General features: G+C 41.6%; 1 protein-coding gene across 1 annotated transcript; it reads left to right on the forward strand.

Annotated features, from left to right (window-relative positions):
- Positions 1–420: 420 nt before the first annotated feature.
- Positions 421–21,984, forward strand: EDF1 (endothelial differentiation related factor 1). The gene is made up of 5 exons (XM_078642066.1): positions 421–576; positions 11,847–11,898; positions 14,138–14,298; positions 14,933–15,026; positions 21,437–21,984. The coding sequence occupies exons 1-5, from the start codon at positions 499–501 to the stop codon at positions 21,496–21,498; spliced, it is 447 nt and encodes a 148-aa protein (XP_078498192.1). The 5' UTR covers positions 421–498; the 3' UTR covers positions 21,499–21,984.
- Positions 21,985–22,477: the final 493 nt, after the last annotated feature.

Consider the following 22,477-nt stretch of genomic DNA (forward strand, 5'->3'; position numbering starts at 1 on the left):
TCATTTTAACCGCGTTTAATCGATTTTATTATGCAGGGCAGCTAGGCAACGCCTCACTTTGTCACCACAGAACACTCTGGGTTAAATATTGACATGCTTTACACGTAGCCTGGAACTTTTTTTTACCAAATGGAGCTGCTGGACTAGTCCTCCTCTTAGCCAATCGTGTTTGAGAGGAAACAAGTGGAAGATCTTATTGGCCGTCCGGATCACTCAATGAGGCGCCGGGATACAACAGCTAATTTATTGTGGTAACCAATCATACGTCTAAAACCTGGAATAATTCTGTTTGTGTCGTTTAACCAACCACAATCAGCGACCCTGGCCTGTTGGTTAGGCATTTTGACCAATGAAGAGCGGCAATGGCCTGACGGGCAGCTTTCGTAGCCTATCCAATGTTGGAGACGGGATTTCCGGTAGAGTCTGAGGCGCAGCCGCGGTGAGAGCACCAACCATTCTGCAGTTAATTTCGTACGCAGCGTATCTGAAACGGCAACAATGGCTGAGAGCGACTGGGACACCGTAACCGTTCTTCGGAAGAAGGGCCCGACCGCCGCGCAGTCCAAATCTAAGCATGTAAGGGTGGAGTGAGAGGGAGGGGAGTGTAATAGAGGGGAGACCGAGGCGGACTAGGTGACCACCGGAGGGCGCTCAACCCCATGACAGCATGGAGAGAGATGTGTGTGGTCACGAGGCGGCCACCCTCAGTGGTCCCTGCTAAAGGTACGAAGTGACCAGGATGAAGGTTACTCTTTTATTTACAGGCCTGGAACAGTAAAGCGTTCCAAGTCTGGCTAACTACGCTCAGTCTCCCTTCTTTAAGAAGTCTTCCGTGTCGAATTTTGTGTATACGAATTGATAAGGTTGCCCCAAGGCTCTTGTAACTCATGCCCTCCGGCTCCGCCGGTACCTTTACAGATGAAAATCTACATGGGGGTGATTGTTTTCATCTTCCTTATTTAAACGTTTTATTTTTCCGACACGAGTTTTTTTTCTTTGAAAGCTACAATGACCTACGTTTACAGTCCATGTTGGTGTTTTCTGAGGAACTGAATGCATCTTGAATTTGAAAATCGGTGGCTACCAGACTACTCCTCGTCCGGGTGTCACATAATAACTACTCATTGTTTTCTTTGTTCCCACCCTACTGTAATCTAGTGTTATAGTTTAATTGTTTTTTACTGATAAATACATTTTATCAATGGACAGATGAAGTTTAGAAATGCATCTTTATTATCACCTGGACGCCATTTTCTAGGTTGCATACTGCTGATTCGTTTGCAGGTTTGATGCATCAAAACAAATTAGCACTACCATTAGTGGCCTCAAGTATGACTGTTTAAGTGTAATAATTGACAGATTCATTCTTAATTGTATTGTCATTGTATTTGTAGAGCGCTTACTACCCCATACGAGGCGTCAAAGCACTTTTTTCGGCGAGTAGCACGCTACTCCCAGACCCATAGAGGAATTAGTGTTGCATTCATATAGTAAAACATGCAAGTAAATTTAAGTGGTGGATAGGTTTGTCAGTTATTTGGATTTGGAAGGGTAGCAGAAGGGGGAAAACGGTTTGTATTTATACAGCGCTTTTTACCCCAGAAGGGGTGTTGAAGCACGCTACTTCGGAAACCCATAAAGGATTAGTGGTGAAATATGAAAGTAATTTGAGTGGTGGATGAGTGGTGGATATTAGTCAGTTGTTCGAAGTGAGAAGCTTAGCGGAGGGATAGAAGTGGAAGAAAGGTTTGCATTCATATAGCAGCTGTTACCCCTGATGGGTGTTGAAGCGCTTTTCTGGCGAGTAGCGCCTTATTCCAGAACCCATAAAGGATTAGTATTGAAAATTAGTATAATGAAATATGAAGTAATTTGAGTGGTGGATATGTTGTTCAGTTATTTGGATAGAGAATGGTAGGTAGCGGAATATAAGAGGGAAAGAGGTTTGTATTTATATTGCGCTTGCTACCCCTGATGGGATTTTGAAGCGCTATTTCATCAGCGTAGACATTAACAAAGGACAAACCAATTGCTCATCCAAGCCTCTTTTCCACGTAAAGGTGGGTGCCATTTTGGAGTGGTTTTCTATATTGAATTCCCTATTCTGCTGGTGCATTAATATAAACATGGAATACAATTTATCTATGCAACATTCACTTATTGTTGCTAAACTGGTCTCTATACAACAAAATTGCATATATTTTTCCAAACCATAAATCGATAGTCAATGTATAAAATCCACTATTCAAACCATCTCTTAAGGCACCACATTAAAAAATATAAATACTTTTGATTTAAAAGTGTTGATAGCTCAATTAAAGTGCTAATGCTTTTTTTATCTATAAGAAAAAATACTATTTTATTGTTCTTTCCTCCATTTTCTATTTATTATAAAAACATTTCAGACCTTCCAAGCTACTCACAAGACGTTTCTTTCAATTCAACAGCCTTGTGCCGTATATTACAATTCAAATACTGCTTTAATGTGCTAATGCATAAAGCCTAATTACATAAAGTGCTTGTGTTCGAAGTGCATTAAAGTTTAAAGTGCATGTGTCCCTTGTCCTTCTCCTACACATCTAAAAAAAAATGTTGTTTAAAGAAAACAGTTCCTGTGAGAGTGCAGTAAATTTCATATTCCTTATTACAGACACGTAAAAATATCTTTATTAATGTTAAGACCATTAGGTTCTCGACTGTCGCACTCAAGTATAAAGTAGGTCTTTGTTTCCTCCCCTACTTTTCTTTGGTATCTCAGCCAAACAACTATATTTCATCAAATTCGGGTCACTTCTATGATATTTGTCGAAGTGCCTGGCAACAGGATAAGTTCGATCTTTATTTATAACTGCCCGCCTATGCTGTAAAATTCTTTGGCGTACTGGGAGAGTGGTGCTTCCTATATAGACCTTATCACAGGGGCATTTCAATCTATACACTACAAAATTGGTTTTGCCGGTCAATTGCCCTCTGACTTTGAAAGTTCTAGTAAAAGGAGTTTTAAATTCAACAATATTCTCCCCATGAAGGCACGCCATGCACTTCATGCATTTCCTGAATCCGTCTTTAATTGATAACCAATTAGGGTTCTTTTTCACCTCTTTGTATTCACTTTTTATATGGTGATCCTGGAAAGATTTTGATTTCCTAAAGGTTATCTCTGGGTTCTTTTTAATTTCGGCACTTAGTACCGAATCCCCTTTAATCAGATACCAAGGTCTTTTCAGAATGGATCGCACCACATTGAGACTACTGTTGTACGTAGTTATAAATCTGTGGGATTTTATACTATTAATCTGTTCTTTCCTACTCTGTGAGCTAGAGGGATTAAAGAGCATTACATCTCTATCTAGCTGTCTCACTTTCTATGAAGCACTAGATATCACTCTCTGAGGATATCCTCTTTGGAGGAAACGACTACTCATTTCACTCTTTACTTTCTCATATTCCTCCAAATTGCTGCAGGTCCTTCGTGCCCTGTAGAATTCCCCGAAGGGAATACTCCAAATGAGTGGCGCATATCGTATTACCCACCGTAGGCTTCAGAAAGATGGTCGTTTCAAGTCGATCATTGTTAGCAGTAATACGTACATCAAGGAAGTCAATCCCTACTTTACTGGCCCACCAATTTAAGATTAAGGTTATTGGCATTCAGGTCACTGATTAATATATTGATATCATCTTCTGTGCCCTGCCACAGCACGAAGACGTCCTCAATGAACCTGAACCACAGCAGAACATTAGACATCCAATGTTCCAGCTCGGCGCCGTGGAGCACCTGCTCCTCCCACCAGCCTAGATGTAAATTGGCATAACTGGGCGAAGCAGGTGCCCATGGCTGTACCTTGCTCCTGCTGGTATAGATCTGTCCCAAACATAAATATGTTCTTCATTAGACACCATTCAATCAACTTTATGATCATTTCATTATGATGCACAAATCGCAATGGGCGTTTGTTAAAAAAATACTCAGTAGCTCTCATTCCATCTGCATGCCTTATGCTAGTATATAGAGTAGTAATATCTAGAGTTAATAAAAGCATATCACAATTCCAATGTACATCATGTATTGTTTTGAGAAAATCACTAGAGTCCTTAGTATGCGAAGTCAGCAATTTCGTTATTGGATTTAAAAAATAATCAATATATCTTGACATGTTTTCAAATAAGCTGCCACATGAAGAAATAATAGGTCTCCCTGGTGGATTTCTAGTGTCTTTGTGCCCTTTAGGTAGCATGTAGGAAACCGGAATAATGGGATTATCTTGCTTAATAAACTTGAATTCATCCCAGTTTAATAAGTCTTGATCTTTCCAGTTTTCTAAATCAACATAGAGCTTTTCTTTAGATGTGTCATTCTCAGTTCTAGTTACCTTCTTGTAGCATTGACGATTACTCAATTGCTTCATTGCAATACAAGTCGCGCCCCCAAAGTACAACATTGCCTCCCTTATCTGAAGGCTTCACCAGCGGACCATCCTTTTTCAATTTTTCTATCACTTTCTGTATTTGTATTTCTTTAGGATCCAACGTTTTCTTTTGTTTTCCCATTTTGTAATACAAATGCTTCAAATCAGTGGCAACATTATCAGAGAAGACGTCCATACCGTTTGCGGGACATATTTAAATTTTGGGCGACAAGGTGTACGATTAGAGCTCCGCAGTTGAAAGGTTAGAAGTTTCAAATCTTCAACTCCTGCTTGATTACTTGTATCAAACAGGATTACATTTTCCATTTCTTGTTCATTTTCATTTTCCGTATTTCGAGATGCATTGACATTCATGTCTTTCATTTTGCAATGCCCATAATTCCTCTAATGTGGACATATCCTGGGCTGCCGAGGTATTTTGCAAATCTGGGTTCATTTCTGGTTGAGTTAACATTAGAGTTTGTTTTTTGTGTAGTTTGAATAATTTCAATCTGCGCACAAATCTATATACATCCATTCTACATCGGTTTCGAAGACTTGGTCCTCTTTTGCTGTTAAGTAGCCATATCCAATCACAATAGACTTACCTGTTTAAAATCGACATCATGATAGAATGTGCAGACTTTTATAACAAGCTAATGAAGGCAGCACGCCGAAAACTCGTTCCTTGTTAATAAAAACACTTCTGATGGGGTCCCGTGAGTGTGGCTTTTCTTCTTTGAAACTGGATCTTTGATATTGAGTATGGATCACCGCCATACCAGCTGGACTCGTCTACAAGAGTGCGAGGATTGCCCTTATGGTGAACCCTGGGAGCTTTATATATATATATATATATATATATATATATATATATATATATATATATCACCTCCCGTTTGATCCAAGTTTAAGGCTTCCGGGTGCTCTTGAGGCGGTGCACGCGAAGCACGGCAGGACCCGCCGTGTTAAAATGAATTCCGTTTTCCCATATCCAGGGAGTTGTTTCTTCATGCACTCGTGTTTTTTTCCTAATTTACGCCACACGTTCTGTTTTGTCAATTATCAGATTTGGTTGGTTTTTTCAGCAAGCCAGGTGCTGCTGGCTTGCTGAAAAAAAACAAATAAATCTGATAATTGACAAAACGGAACGTGTGGCGTAAATTTGGAAAAAAAACACGAGAGTGCATGAAGAAACAACTCTCTGGATAAGGGAAAACGGAATTAATATATATATATATATCTCCAAACGAATTTTCCAATAAAGTGCGTTCTCAGTAACAAAGGATTTGCCAGGTCTTCATAATCCAAGGGTGTTTATTCACTTACAACATGTTTCGGCTTACTCGGAAGCCTTGTTCACGTAAATGAATGTGCTCAAAAACAAAACTGATAAAGCATTTTGGCAATTACTGAACATATACGATGGACTGTAATTGAATGCTTTTCGAACTGGTGCGTGGCAGAAATTTTGTAGTGTGCGATAACGTAGTATAATGAAAGCAAAATAGCTCATACATACATAAGTCTCAGTTTTACCACAATAATGTCTCAGGAGAAAAGAATAAGAAGTTACATCATGCAAACAATACAATCTTCAGGTTACCTCGAGTCAACTAAACCTTCCTGTGAGACTGGGATTAATCAGTGTACTCCCAGAGATGATGAGGGGCGGAAACGTCTGTGTCGTTCCTAGTCATCTACCGGCTTGCTCCGTCGGCGTGTGCGCCACCTCCCACGGGGCTCAAGCAGTTCGAAGGAGCAACTTTCTGTGATATATATATATATATATATATATATATATATATATATATATATATATATATATACACTTTTTTTCTGTTTTACTGCATACACATAGGTTTACATTTTTGATTAGCAGTTTTACTCAAAATCCAGAATTTGAGGCATACTGTATTATAAGGGACCACTAACTACACGGATGATATTACTAAACACAGCGAAGTTCCATGACCTTTGGCCTTTTGTCTCTGTATACCCACGGAACTCGTGGGTGACTTGTAATACAATTTGGCTGTATTTCATCCCATCTATCTTGCACTAAGACATCCCCTCCCTTAGCAAGGTGGTAGAGATGCCTTCTCTTTGAAGAGGGGATGGCAAGGTACCAGGTAGAAATAAATAATACTGAGCAAGGTGTGTGCTGGTTGACTTTAAAAATGCGCCTGACATTAACAAGGAAGGAGTAAGAAGCACTGTAGCGGTTCGTGAAAGAACGAACGAACCCAGAAGCAGAAACAACTAGTGTGCAGTCAGAATCATTGGGGCTGACCTCCGTGGAAGAGATCCAGAGCTGCCTCACCCTGCCACCTCCACCCAGTTGCTTCGAGTATGTTGCACAACCTACCTTGTTACATGGAATTGTTTATTTACTGATAACATCACGTGCTTCTTTCACTGCCCATGAATGATGTGTGAATGCTGCTGCCAGACCATAAGAGCCAGCACTGTGCAAACAGCTGTTGGTCACTGTATCTCTTTAAACACATTTGACCCCCCCCCCCGAAAATGTTTTCATTTAATCAGGCGAATGGTTTAATAAGGTTTAACTCCCTCAGCGTAGATCATTTAATTTTTTATAAATAATAGATTGATCTGTGCTGAGAGATTTAAATGCGGGTGAATGTATGGGCGGAAAACATAAGAAATAAATAATGCCATTTGAGGGAACCCCCTCTTTTTTCCAAAAAGATAATTATAACAGATCCCCTCGGGGGTGTTGGGTGGCTGTTACTATAGCACTTGTCAGTGGTCTAATTGATTGCAATTTTTATCAGCTGTGTCTGCAATTCACATGTATGGAATTTGACCCCTTAAAATGCGACGTCTAGCTAGCATGCATCTTGGTGCTCAATGAAAAGTACTCTTGTGAGGTTAATGAAAAACAAGGCTTTTAACAGTGATAAATTTTTAACATAAAATAATTTTTTTATAAAAGATAGGATATGAATTTTTTCTCTAAGGCTGTATGTATCGCATACCTGCAGGTAGTTAATTCCAGGCCTTGTCTGCTACAAGCACTAATTGTTTCCCTTCGAGTCGGTTTTGCCTGAAACAAGCGACAGTTGTCAGAACTCTAGAAACAGAACGCATGTACTTTCCTATAGTCTGTCTCAGTGAAGCAGACAGACACTTTAAAAGGATCTTTTGTTTTATAGCCAGTGCAATTGCCTTCTTTCTTAGCGAAACTTTACACTGTCCATCTACAAGGCATACTGCTGAATTTTGAAACATGTGTAACCTGGCCAGGAGGTTGATTAAAAAAAAAAAAGTCCCAGCAACCAAACGTTGGCATCAGCCAACATAGAGAGAATTGTGACTGCAACCACCTTTGCTTTAAATTCTCAAGAGAGAACCTTCGGAGTTTTCTTCAAACTCGGAATTGAGTTTATATGAGGCTCACTGGATAATTTTTAATTTAAAGCCAATATTTTTTTACAACATTAAATGGCACAGGGGAAATTTCCAGACTGGAAGACCACGGTTCAGTTTCCATTCAGTCTGGTTCAAAGGTAAAGTCTCCGGTTTCTCAGCATTCAGTTTGAGCAAGTTGTTGTTCATCCCCATATAAATTACCAACATACAAGGTTTAAAGAAGACTTTAACTTAACACATCCAAGCATTCACAGGTGAAAAGAAGCAGAGTATCATCAGCCTAAGATGAGCATTCCAATAGGGGGCAAAGATAAACATTTAAAAGGATGCATGTTAAAGATGATCATTGAAGCACCCAGTACCTAATAATGCTGGGCTCACATCTAAATAGGGAGCACTTGACTCCTATATGAAAGCAATGAAGTGAACCAGTAGAGGGTAGTTCCTCTCATGCCGACGTCCGACAAACAGTCGATCAAATTTGTGTGATTATTTTATCGAAGGCTGCTGAGTACCAACAGTGTTAACTCCACTATGTGTCTTCCCCCAGGTTTACACTTGATATCATTCAGAAACGGGACCTTCATAAGGATCTCCTGTGCCCTGCTCCTCCTCAAAACCAGCCTTGCATTTCTTCCACCAGGCTTCCTTAAATTGTAGTGGAGGGGTTGTTTGGTTTTTCCAATCTCGTCTACAGACCACATTTAGCTATCCATTGTCTATAGATCCCTTGTGCACCATATCAAAACTCAGTGGACTCTTGGCTGACCAATTGATTACGATTACAATTAATTTGATTTCTTGTCACTCATTTGATTCTTACTCAGTGGCTTTCCTTCCTAATCTTGTTGGCCCCACCCCTGGAGCGTGTATTCTTTACCATCCTTTTGATTGGTTGACTTGTGTCCTTCCACAACTTACATCTGGAGGCTGCTTTTATTTAATTTGAGCACTCTATGGAAGCACTTGTACTCTCCCCATGTTCTTGTTCTCGCTTATATCCCTGCCCCACTGTATTCTCCATGTTTCTCCTCATCCCTTAGAACTTGTTCATAAAAGGACAGCAGCAGGCATCTTTTTGCCAGGTTGGACTAAAAAACAGACTATATGAAGATTTTCTTTTTTCTCCTGCTCTACACATGTTGGATAAAACTTGAGGCCATTGCACACAGACAGCAGATATGGCCTGGGTTGGGGGAGGGGTGATGATACAGTGGGAGGGGTAAAAGTGACCCGAAAGTGTCTCTTCTTCCAAAGGCACATAAATCTGCTCACTGAATTGCTGTGCTGCTGTCACTAAAAGCAGGAGCATATGTTCTAGTACATAATCACGTGGAACGTGAGTGGCAATCATTTGCTTTTAAATTGTTATATTTCCTCAGGCAGCTGTTATGTTTCTTAACCACATGCAACTAGTCATCTATATTTACATAGGCCATGCAGTAGGCTTTTTAGGTTTCGCCTGCACAGTGATTGCAAAATCTCTTGGAATAAAAAATAAATAAATCTTAAGGGTCTTTTACTTAACATTGTTAGGCTTCGTAGGCATTCTCATTTTCTTCCTTTGCACTGGTCAGAAGCATTAGGGTCCCATCATCAGCGTTCACTTCCTACTGCCTTGGCTGTTCCCTGGAGCTTGGACCAAGTGCAGTTTCTTAAAAAAAAAACGTTTTTTAAATGGACTTCCCCGCACTCAATATGAGTGCATGTGTTTGTACTCCATCATCTTCCAGCAACACCGTGTCTTTTTTATTTGTTGGTGAGTGCATTTATTTAGCGCGTACCCAACCCAAAGTTATTGGAGTGCTTTACGTGAGCATCACTTGCATTACACAGGTACACTTGTAGAGCAGTCCAAAAGAGTGCATCTGCAGCTGTCTTCTCTCCTCCATGACGTGTTAACCCCCCACCCCCTACCTGCCGTTGTTGTTTTGAACGGAACCCCCTGCTTTTAATGCACCACATCCATCTCCCTGCTCTTTGTTGGTCTACCCAACCCCCGCCACCTCCTTCCTCGTGTCCTTATAACCTCTTTTATTTTATTATCATTTAATACATTTTTATTGGCACTTTTATTTAGCGCAAACTCGACCAAGGGTATTGGAGTTCTTTACATGAGCACCACTTACATTACACAAGGACACTTTCATTTTGGGGGTTTTGTTTTTATTGGGAGATTAAATGTGTTGACCAGAATCACAAGACTCAAACCGGTTCCCCAGTAGCAACATTGTTATCTCTAACCTCAGTGCCATGCCCCCCCGACCCCTGTTTTACTTGAATCCATGTTGGACAGCAGCCCGCGCTGTTATACTACATTGTAAGTGGCATATTATACACCCTACGTAAAGCGTGATAGACCTGGCCTCTTCCCAGACTCTGTGGGGCCTTGATTTCTCACAGGCTGACCTAGGCATGGCTCAGTGCACCGATGTAAGCACTGATCCGGCTTGCTCATATGTGTACTGGGGCTTTGCACGGCTGCTGCACTGTCATGCATAAGGACATCTCTTGCACTGGCATGCATAAGCACATTTTGTGTACAGGTCTGTATATTCACATCTCCTGTACTGCACAGTCACATCTGCACTGGCATGTATGCGTTAGTACATCTTATGTACTGGACTGTATGGTCACATCTCCTGCACTGGTCTGCATATTCCCATCCCCTGCCTGTACTGGCCAGCTAAGCCACATCTCCTTCACTGGTCTGTATAGTCACATCTGCGCTGGCATGCGTCAGCACATCTTATGTAATGGCCTGTACAGTCGCGTCACCTGCCCTGCTGGCCTGTACAGTCACGCCCCCTGCACTGCTGGGCTGTACAGTCTTGTCTCCTGCACTAGTCTATTTAGTCATCTCTTGCACTAGTCTGTGCGCCCCACATATTTACTTACCAACATTTAGTTGACTTGCTTAGCTGAAGGCCTCCTGCATGGTGGAAGTGACGTTGTATACACTTTGAAATGGTGGGTACACAACACTACCTTTACATCCAATGTTAATGGTGCTTTTAGTTAAACATGTCATGCTAGCAGTTGGTTCACTCACATCTGTACTGTAGCCAGTCTTTGAGCTCCGGGTACAGCAATAAAACCCCTGTAATAAATAATGAGGCATATTTTATCTCTAATGAAGTACTGAAGAGCTCGGGCCAATTTAGAATTTCGAACAATGCAACATTCAAGCGTTTGCATCAAATATTTCTCACTGTGAGTGAGCCAAAAATGGCCCTGAAAAGCACCAATTCATATTTGCATTTTCAAGGTTTAGTCAACTCTTCACATTTATCTGCAACAATTTGCTGGAAAATTGAGCTGTTGATGAATGGATTAAATTAAAAAATCTTCTGAATTAATGTATAATGGGCACACAGATTTTTTTTAATATACTGATCGTGTGTGAAGATAGTGACTGCAGCAGACTACATTAACCATTCGTTTTCCTGAAATGTATAATATCTTGGTATATCTGTTATATTAATTTTTGCAAGGTACCCTGGTGGTGCACTTCTAGCTCCAACTCTTCTCTCAAACACATTTGACCCACTATTCTTTGTTGTACATTTATATTACATACGTAATCGGTCACACTGCAACAAAGAAGGATGTAGGTACATTACACATTGTATCTGAAGCATTAAATTACCGTAAAGTGAGAGGCAGTGTACAATGATGCGTCTGATCTTATGTAAAGTTGAACTTTGCATAGAATTTTGATCCATTGGCGTTGTCAAAGCAAATTGTGGTTTATTGTTGCGTGAAAAATCGAAGCTATTATTTACTGCTGCATCGTATGTAAGTCTGGTGTATACCAACAAACTTGTATTCCATAGATCTGGATAGCACTCACGACTTTTATTAAAACGCTTTGAAACACAAGCAAATTTAACAAATGTATAGATGTTGTATGTATGAAATTAATGAAATCGCTTCACGAAGATTTTGACCAGATGTGAAACAGTGTATTAACTAGCATTGTATATTTGATAATGCAACATGTCTTGCCTCAGTTTTTTATCTTTTTCCTTTGCCATTTAGGCAATTGCCTCAGCACAAAGAAGAGGCGAGGAGGTGGAAACATCCAAAAAATGTGAGTAGCATGAATCTTCTATAGGCTTGATTCTGGGCTTATCTGTATCATATCAGGATTGAAACAATAGTTATTCCAACTTGTGCTGTAAATGAAGAACATAAAATTGTGCCGTTCGTGTCACTGAACTACTGTCAAATTTGTTTTGAAAGACTGTTCCTTAAATTACTGTTTTAAGAGGGGTGCTCTTATTCATTATATATCTTTTTTTATTATATTTTGCCCAGATCCAAAATGCGAAGCATAGCTCAGTCAAGTTTGTGTGGGTGTGTGCGCTCCCCTGCTTTAGCTGGTGGTTCAACTGAAAACAATCCAATTCTAAACTGGCAGGTGTCTAAAAATAGTCTCATATAGATAGTCCCCCAGATCTGACAGGGCATCGCTTGCAGATAAGTTGGCCTGTATTGGCAGCTTGTGCAATACGTTTGTGGCTGGTATTTACTGATGATTGCGCAATTTATATCATTAGGCGATGGAATTTTAACATGCTATTGCCCTGCACAGTACGAAAGTACAGCAGCTGACGCAAGAGTCTGTGTCTTTCGCATTAAGCATATTTTGAATTGTTAGTTAATCTAGTTCTATATGTTCGTGTGTTCTGCCTGATGCAAACCGTTACTGTCCTCGTTAACCTAGCACTAAGCAGTATTATGGTTTCTCCCACTCTCCTCTGTTACAAGGAACCTTGCTGTGGGACAGAAACATTAGTGTGGTTTGAAGAACTAAAAGAACCATGATGTTTTTTAGGCTCCTCCCTGCTGCCCCCTACTCGCGTTCTTTGATCCCGCCACACCGAGGGCAAGATTCTGTGCTGCTATTGCCATACGAAATATATTTTTCCTTCCATTCGCTTTTGAACTATTTTACTTCATGCCACAATCTTTCAATATTTTAGGGAACATCTCTTTATTTTGTATTATGGGTTTTGACCGATCAGCTGTCTAACAAATTGCTATCTGTACATAGAGTGGGCTTTGGATCTGCTGCTTTCAGTAATATTTCTTTGTTTTGCCCTGTTAAGCGTTTCTCTTGAGACTTTTTCCGTCCTGTCTTGGCTCTGCCCAGTGGAGTAGGAATCTCACGTAATGCGAATAGCTCTTTAAATGTAACATTCCGCCTCGACGTGAGTGTTTGAATTGACCTTGAGGGACTACCTTACAGGTATGGGTCTCTGCTGACTCTGTTACTTGTCGCTCTCTCAAATGTGCTACGGTTGAAAGAATTAGCGATTAAACCCGGCCAATGCTCGTTTGTGGTGGTATTCAAGCACAACACACTTTGTAGTACATTAACAGGCATGCACTATTCATGTACTTGTAGCAGTTAAGTAATTTTTTGTAACGTATTTTACATTAATTTTTTTAATTTTTATGGAGTTGGCGTTGTTACCGCTATCTTAATTCAGGGAGCAGTCAAAATCAAAACATGCAGGACAAAAATACCTGTCAGCGGTCTTTTAGAAAACTGCGGATTAAGTCACTGACATTGAGGCCTTGAGGTTTAACACCTTTGGCATTAAATATGTGTAATATATACATATGTATGCTTAAGTGTTTATTGAAGCATGTGCAAGTCTATGGAAAACATGCATACATTTTGCCATCGGTTAATATTCTTTGAGAACAAGTTACCTGCTTGGAGCACTGGTTTTGCAGCACAGTGTTTTAATGCCATCTTTGCATGTAGGAAAGGTAAAAACAGAGTACAGTGCTTTCATGCGAGTTTAGACAATATTTTGTGAGGTGGTTTAAGGATTTGTTGATACACACTTGACTTAAAAAGTCGACCGTTACACACATGTCCTAAGCATGGAAGACCTTTGTGTAGACCTTTCTGTGACTTTTCGTAATAAAAATCTGTTTGAAGAAATTCTGTTTTTCTCTAATGAAAACAAACGAGTGGTGGATTGGATGGAGAGACTCGGGGAAGCTAGTGACATCAGAGACAAAACAGCCTATATAGTTCGTGGTTTGTTTCCACTTGCATTTGTTCAGGGAAGAAGAGTGCATGAAAAAAGTGTTTTTTTTCCATAGGCAATAACAATCAGACGTGTTTCAGGTATCATGAGAGCGTTTTTAAAAATGTTAACGTATGTAGGTGTTTTCCCTTACTGTTTGAACCTTTAGAAAGCTGTTAATAGATTATTCAAGACATATGGGTAAATGACCTTGTCGCTCACTGTGGCTTTAGAGTCGAGATAACTGTTCATTGGGTTTATTTTGTTTTGTTTGGGTTGCAGGGTCTGCTGGTCAAAACAAACAGCACACAATAACCAAGAACACAGCTAAACTCGACCGTGAGACTGAAGAGCTCCATCACGAAAGAGTTCCTTTAGAGGTGGGCAAAGTAATCCAGCAAGGGCGACAGAACACTGGATTAACTCAGAAGGACTTGGCCACAGTAAGTCTAGGATCTGTTTTTGGAAATTGATATGCTCAAATTAAATGATTTTGTCCAGAGAGAACAACTTTCCATCAAAATTAAGTGCATAATTTTATTTGTTAGGAACAATGATTTACACACCTTGTCCATGCAAAATGGTCTCTGCAGCATGTGTCCCTTTTTAGAACATTCAGTCTAAAACTCACTGTCCATTACACCAAGAAGTAAAAAACATTTTCCTCGCATTCTTGAAACATCTTAGTCTTGTATGACACTTTTAATTATGTGACCTGTTTTTTGTCAGCTGCTCAGAGGTAATGTAGGACATAAGTCATTGATATCTCAGCAGAACTCTGGAGTATTTGTTATGCAGAAAGGAGTTGGAGTGGGTATCGGAAAATCTTAGTGCTACATCAAAGCAATGCTGTTACCTTTAAGCATTATTGCAAAGTTGTTGAAAAGATATGTTTAAAAAGTTACAAACTCCCATTTAAAACGGCGAGCTGGATTACAGGCTACCTCTCGTTAGTTTCAAAGTTGGAGGCTTGGAAGGGGCTAATAACAGGTTTTTATTTTATCAACTTCTTTGCCATCAGTGTTAGGCGTTTATGGGGCTGAAATAATGTGCTTAAAATATCTTTTATTTTTTAAGAAAATAAATGAGAAGCCACAAGTTATTGCTGACTACGAATGCGGAAAAGCTATTCCCAGCAATCAAGTGATGGGCAAGATCGAGCGAGCCCTTGGTGAGTAAATCTGGGTTGTTGGTTGAAGGATGGGTTTTTGAGCTTATGTTTTCAGGATCAGATCTTAGTTCCTCGTTTTACAGAAATTATCCATAATTTATTTTGCTTTAATATTGTATTTACAGTAATGCTTCACCCCTAATAATGAGTATTCCAATCATTATTGTAGAAACACTGGCACATTTTTGTTGTAGGCAAGTAATTTTCATATATCATTGTTACTTCGTATCTTATGTAGGGCCCACTGAGTCTCTAGGGACTTCTAAAAGACTGTTTCTGATGACAGGGTGTGTCCGCTCAGTGGGCAAAATCAAAGGTACTGATCCGAACTCATTGCATTTGGGGCTGTTAGTGAGTTGTGGATTTATAATGCAAGTTATGTATCATATCAGGATGAATCTTCTCTACCAAACGCCTCAGTTGTCAAACAAGTAATTACATTATGTGGATGCCTTGTTTGTCAGGGCTTTGAAGGAAAAGTGTTGCTTTCGACTTTGGGACTACCGTGTCTAAAATGGTTTCATTAATAGCGTGTGAACCTGCAATCTAACATCAATCTCTCCACATTTGTTGCAAAGCTGCAAGACCTGTGTTAAAAAAAATACATGGCTATATGGATTCTAATGGCAGGTGTGGATCTTTAGGCTTATGCAGTTGGCCATTTCCATCCTTTTGCAGCAGAAGCATTCCTTGGTAGCCAGCAGTGTTTGCTCATGTATTGTAATGCTGTCTATCTTTATGACAGAAACTCTGTAGAGGAAGTTCTAGAAGCATCTTGGGAGCATGAGCTGTTGAAATTTTTGGAATGGTTCAAAATCTGACTATATTTTGTTAATATATTCTAAATCGCGGATTACAACTAGAATAAGAATAAAGTGACCCCTAGGTGTAAAATAGAGCTTTTTCCTTACATCATTCTGCTCCACGTTTGAGTGGGATTATTGACCAAACTGTTTAAAATCAATTCTCTATTGCTCTGTCAATCACTGGACAGAGACTTATCAGTTCCTTGTTAGTAGTTTATTCAGCAGTTTATAAATGTAATGGGAGAAGAGGGAGGCTTTTTTTTTAGCTTAAGGTCTAGATAGTTATAGGACCCTGAATTTAGCCACCTGAGGCTTAATTAGTTTTACAATAAGAAAATCAATGTTTGAATAGAAATCCGAACTGCTTCCACATCCCCTTCTAAACTCCACACAAAACGTAGCTCTCTTACTCCTTTGTAATGACAATAGCAGTCTTTTGTTCATGATGGCTGAGATACCCCGTGCAATATAAAACTAGCATTAGCAAGCCAATTCGTCTCGCCTATACAAGAGCTCATTTGCTTTGGCAATGTGTGTTGCCATGCTGTACACCAGTAGGTCTGCTGTTCAGCATGCCTAAAAGTTAGTGATGTGTAGTGAGGGGAGTAAAGTGTTGTATATTGGATTTTGTTCAGTAGAGTGTTGTGGAGTGGGGGGGTAGAGTTCAGTGGAGAGTGTGCCGTATAGTGCAGTGTCGTGGAGTGGCATAAGGTAGAATAGGGTGAAGTGGGTTGGAGTGCACTGAGGGGGTGGGTTGGATTAGATAGGGGTAGAGTGGGGACGATTGCATTGGGGTATTGGGGTGTATTGGAACGGATTGGAGTAGAGTGGAGCAGAGCGGGCGAATTGGATTGGGCGGATTTGGAGCAGATTTGGGCGGGGTGGATAGGAGCAGACAAATGGACAGATTGTTTTGGATTGGCGTGGGGCGGGTTGGGAGGATTCGATTGGCGTGGGGCAGGTTGAGATTAGTGGATTTGAAGTGGGGTGAATTGAATAGCATTGGTTTGGGGTAAATTGGTGTGGGCCAGGTTGGATTTGTCTGTTGTGAATTGGAGTGGGGCGGATTGAGGTGTAGCATCATTTAAAAAACAAGCATTTACAATGCAACGGTCTCGCCTTTTGAAAAAGTTAGAGCTATTGGCATTGTAAATGACAATATTTCTATTTATGTATTGGTTTTGAAAACAGATAAATAAATGGCACTGTCATTTACAATGCCAATAGCTTTATCTCTCACAAATGCCACACACAAAAACAGAGTCCCACAGACATACATACCTACAGAGCCACACACACACACACACACACACACACACACATGCACAGAGCCACAGACACAAACACACAGCCCCCCACCCGCCCCCCCGTCGGGACACACCCTCCAGGGCCAGCATGGACGGGAAGTCCTTGCAGTTGGAGATGCCAATGGAGTCGGTGATGCAGGTCTTCCACAAGTTGGACCAGAAGGTGGCCGTGGTGATGACCGTGCCGTCGATGTTCGGCACTTTCCAGTAGTCGGTGGGCAGCGTGGAGCAGACCAGCACCCAGCCCGACCGGGCCAGCAGGAAGGCCACAATCTCCCGCGCTGGCCATGGTCACCGGTGAGGGGCACAGGGGTGAGAGCTGAGGGCACAGGGGTGAGAGCTGAGGGCACAGGGGTGAGAGCTGAGGGCACAGGGGTAAGAGCTGAGGGCACAGGAGTCAAAAGCGAGGGCCTAGGAAGAGCTGAGGGCACAGGGCAGGGTAAGAGCTGAGGGCAGAGGGGTAAGAGCTGAGGGCAGAGGGGTAAGAGCTGAGGGCAGAGGGGTAAGAGCTGAGGGCAGAGGGGTAAGAGCTGAGGGCAGAGGGGTAAGAGCTGAGGGCAGAGGGGTAAGAGCTGGGGGCAGAGGGGTAAGAGCTGAGGGCACGGGTGTAAGAGCTGTGGGCACGGGTGTAAGAGCTGAGGGCACAAGTAAGGGCAGCGTGGTGAGGGCTGGAGGCCTGGGTTGAGGTCAGTGGGCACAGGTGCCAGAAGTGAGGGCCTAGGAAGAGCTGAGAGCAGAGGGGTAAGAGCTGGGGGGCAGAGAGGTAAGAGCTGAGAGTACAGGGGTAAGAAGTGAGTGAGGGCCCGGGGTGAGATCAGATGGCAGAGGATTCAGAGCTGAGGGCACCTGTGAGGGCAGAGAGCAACGAAGCTCGCAACTTTAAGGAATGCCTGGAGCGTTGGAGTCCCGCTCGGGGGACTCTGACTCAGAAACTGCCTAAGAGCCTCTCACGGGCTCTAAAACAATAATGCCACAGGATGCTGTGGCGGAACGATGGAGCGGCCCTCTGCCCTCCGGGGCCGCTCTAGAAACACTGCTGAGCCCCCCCAGACGCCCACACTTGGCGGGGGCTCCTCGTTGTTCCCGCGCTGCTCCTCGAGGCAGCGCCTCCCTTCACTGGCTGCGGGGCTCTCCCTTTACTCTGGGAGCCTCGCGGCTGGACTTCTCTCTCCTCTCACTCCCCGGGGCTCTCCCACGCTCTTGGGGGCCCTGGGGGGGGGGAGGGTCTATAGATTAGACCTTTTTGCTTTGCAAATGTTTGTTTAAAAAGGGTATAGGTCTGACTGTAGGAATTATTGAGTGTGATCACTGTGCCAAAACTCTTTCTAAGGATCACCCTCTTCCACATTCTGCACCAAGCCTTGGCTGGTTGACATATTGTATATATGGAGAAACCTGGTTAGGCAACTGGAGGGTAAAAGTGCCTAGGGCTCTGGGACACCAATGGTAATAAACAAGAGCACTCTTGCCTTCCAGGTACTGCACCCAGTGACAGCTGACTACCTCAGGCAAAGGGTTCAAAGTTATCCTTCCCAAGGCGTGTAAATACACAAAGCTCTGAGGCATCCTGGCAGCCTGTGGCACTATTTACAACTGCTTAAAAATACACGAGTGCTTCCTATATACATAATTTACTCAGTGTGTATTCTTTATTGTTTAGAAATGTAAAAATATATTCCAAACATGATGCGTTTCAAATCCTTATCAATCACAGAAAGTGGACTAGTGGTGATCAGTCTCAGCAGCCTGTGTGCGGCTGAGAGAGAGGCACAAGATCTGTGTGCATAAGTCTACAATACTGTCAGCCATTTTATGAATTACTTGGAGAAACACGCAGTCGGCCATTATTGCTATCTCTGTTACGGATGCTGCAAAAATAATCATTCGCAATTTTTTAAAGGGATGCCCATTTCAGACGCCCTACAGACGCTAATGAACGAGGTCATCGTGAATTTTATACTGCGACATTTTATTTTTTTCCACCTCAGAAAAACCATCGTTTCTGCCTTTCAAAAGTAGTCTTTTCCTGAATGGACGTGGGCTGTAGGTGCCCTCCGGGTACATTAACTGCCCGGTGAAAGCACTGTAATACAAATGCTGTTCTAAAATCATGTTTCCAATTTTGCCTTCGGTTCCCCCTTTTCTGTAACCAGATAAAACCAACCTGCTGGCCCACATGAGGGCTTTTACAAACCCAGTGCCAGATACAGACAGGCGGGGGTGGCCTGTTTGTGCAGCTCCCCCGCGCTCCTCTCCCCTCCTCCCGAGCATGACTCACCCCTTGAGTGCTTTCAGAGCTACGGCGCTGGCCGAAATCTGATGCACTTCTTCTGCCTTTCCCAGGCCTGCGAAGGCAGAAAGGTTCGGCTTCCACAGCCCGACAAAAACACATTTGTCTTTTCGCCTCCGAAGGCCTGGGCAAATTGCAGCGATTCACAAAAAAAGAACATGGCGGATCTGTCTGCAGTCGATTTTTCCTATCAGTATATGTATGCATATAGAACAATTAATACACATAACTTCCCCTTTTGGTGATTGTTTAAAATTATATAAATGTAAACACATAAAAGGGATACGTCGATAACGAAACTAATCCATTAATTTCAGAAGGGACAGTCTGTATAAACCTGAACTATAAAATGTCCCCGCGCCTCCTGTTTGGTACCGATTCTACACAGTTTAAGCACTCTTCCACATGGTATAATTAAAATCTGTTACCTCTGGAAGCATTATAAAACCAGGCGTCGCTCTCGGCCGAGCTCTGCTTGCCATACAGCGAGCAGCACTCCTTGGAGACACGGTGGAAATGACCAAAACATGCCGGAGGAAAAAAAAAACATCCTCCCACCGCCGGAATGATGTCACAAAGGGGCGGAGAGCGAAAAAAACGCCGGAACGCCCACGAATCTGCTCCAGCAATGACGGACAGATCTCTCTCTCAATGGCTAGCCTCCATTTAGGGAGCTAGCCAATGGAAGAGCAGGCGGGACAAAGCCCCCGTATTGCTTCTCAAAATATTTCTGCTGCGCAGCGGATGCCAGGCGAAACCTAAAAATACACATAAAAAAACCAATGTCACTTTGAAATAAGATAATCCTCAACTTTTGGGCATAGCTCCCACGAGCAAAAACAAAGCATAACAGCAAAGTAAGAAAAGAAGCCATGGCAAAATAAAAAAAAAGTTAACTATAGAAAATAAATATTTGCACTTTTGTTTTTCCAGCTGGTACGTTTTTTTCCCTAGTCACACACCTTTTGTTTGCAGGGTACTAAAAGTTAAACGGAACAAAATAGTACCTCAATCACGTGGGGGGCAGCGGGCGGGCACTATTTAAGTTGAATCAATCAGTGCTTGGTCCCTGCTCCACAGAGAGCAACTGAATTGTTAGGCCTTCCTTGACGAATTATGAGGCTGTAAAGAAGAGTGCCTGCAAGCTATCAAATGGTTAGCAACGGGCAGGCTCCAGGCCCTTTTTGTAAACAACAGTGTCTCGCAAGCGAGACTCATGCTCTAGCTCATTCTTTTGTAGACTCAACCCTAAAAAAAGTATGTTCGATAATATCAAGGCTTTTACATTTCACGTCAGACGTGCTTTTAACTGTATGGGCAATGTGTTTAAACTATATCTAGAGACTTGTGCATCTTTCTGCAAAGGCTACAGGAGCACTCCTGTGAATGTTATACCTTTTTCAATAGTAACATCCTGTGTTTGAGTGGGCTGCTGCAGTGAAGATAAGCAATTTCAAAATTGGGTGAAGATAAGCAATTTCAAAATTGGTATTGGAGTCTGTCCTCTATCATGAGACTTTGCTGGAGGATAAGATACTTGGTGTGATTTAAACACCACGAAGTGCCAAAACAAATGGCCTTTTTTGTAGCCTTTGGTCTCTATTCCCACTCTGCCACATTGAAATATTAAACTGGCTATATTCTCGTTATGCAATTTCAGTCTGAATGTACTATAACATACAGTTGCATTTCCTACAATGTATGTAAGTATGCAGTTTGCAATATTGCACCGTCAGGCGAGCAGCAACGATGCCGGAAAGAAAACACTACCTTTTGTGGTATAGAGTTGATCTGGCAGTCTGTAGAGAGCCTGGTAGGTTTATGCCTGGGAAGAGAATGTCAAAATTCCGGTTGGTAAAAACTAAGTAGCAAAATCCTACTACTCATTTTGTTCTTATTTCTGTAGAAACTTTCAGTTTACAATGCTCTTATTCTATGATGACAGGTTTGCAGAATTGTGTGGAATTTTATTAACTGCCTCTCTCGCCCTTTCTTGTCATTATCTAGGCATTAAACTTCGTGGGAAGGATATTGGAAAACCCCTCGATCCGCCACATCCAAAAAAATGAAAACAAAGCCTCGAAGTCAGTTAATCCAGCTGATCTCGAAGTCTGGTTGTTAAACTCCCAGGCTCACCCTCCTCCCTTTTCACACCACTTGCACAATATGTGAGGTATTGCCCGCTTTGGTTGAAGGTGGTGGAATAAAATCCCTGCAAGTCTTTATATCTATTGTAAAAAAAAAAAAAATTATGAAAGCAAAATGTACAGAGATTGTTCTTCTCCCATTCTTACTTTGTTTTTCTAGAGGAGCTATGCTAAATTAAAAAGTGTGGTTTAATTTTCACAGATGCAACATGCAAGTACCGTGGCAGTTTTGAGGGTGTGGGCAACTTTTTAATTTAATTATTCTGAGAATGTAGTTTACAATCAAAGTTGGGACACTGATGCATATTCAGTTTCTTGAAATGTCTTTTACTGATATTCTCCTAAACTGCCCCAGCTCTTCCCTGTTATGTATTCATTCTAGAATAAAGTTGTCTATCTTCAATTTCACATCCTGATTATTTCATTATTTGAGAATTTTCATGTAAGTTGGTAATTGGACACTTAAGCCTCCTGATTTTTCTTGCAGCAAGATGGAACTTAAATATTTGAGATTGCATAATCGCCATTACCCCACCACTGCTCTGAATTTAAGACCCAGACTCCCACCGCCTCCATACTCTAATATTCTTTCCTGCAGTTGTCCATCCTGCAGTTGCAATCAGCTGTTGGTTGGTAAAGGGCAAAGGTGTTCACGTTAACCTGCTGAACAATTGTTTTTACACTAATACTATGTTTATTGGTTTCATTGCACTCATCCCCTTTTCTATGCCTAGATGTTAATACTAGGTAGGCCAATTGAAAATTAGTTTTAAACATTGAACTTTCTTGTACAAACTGTATCTATTTAATAGGAATACCCTGGTAGATTAGTGCCAGATTTTAAAGCACAAAAGCATTTAATGCAGACAATGGCAGTCCAGTTAAAATTGTAGCTGTCTGG

Source organism: Lissotriton helveticus, chromosome 5_1 (assembly GCF_964261635.1).
Source record: "Lissotriton helveticus chromosome 5_1, aLisHel1.1, whole genome shotgun sequence".
Lineage (NCBI taxonomy): Eukaryota > Metazoa > Chordata > Amphibia > Caudata > Salamandridae > Lissotriton > Lissotriton helveticus.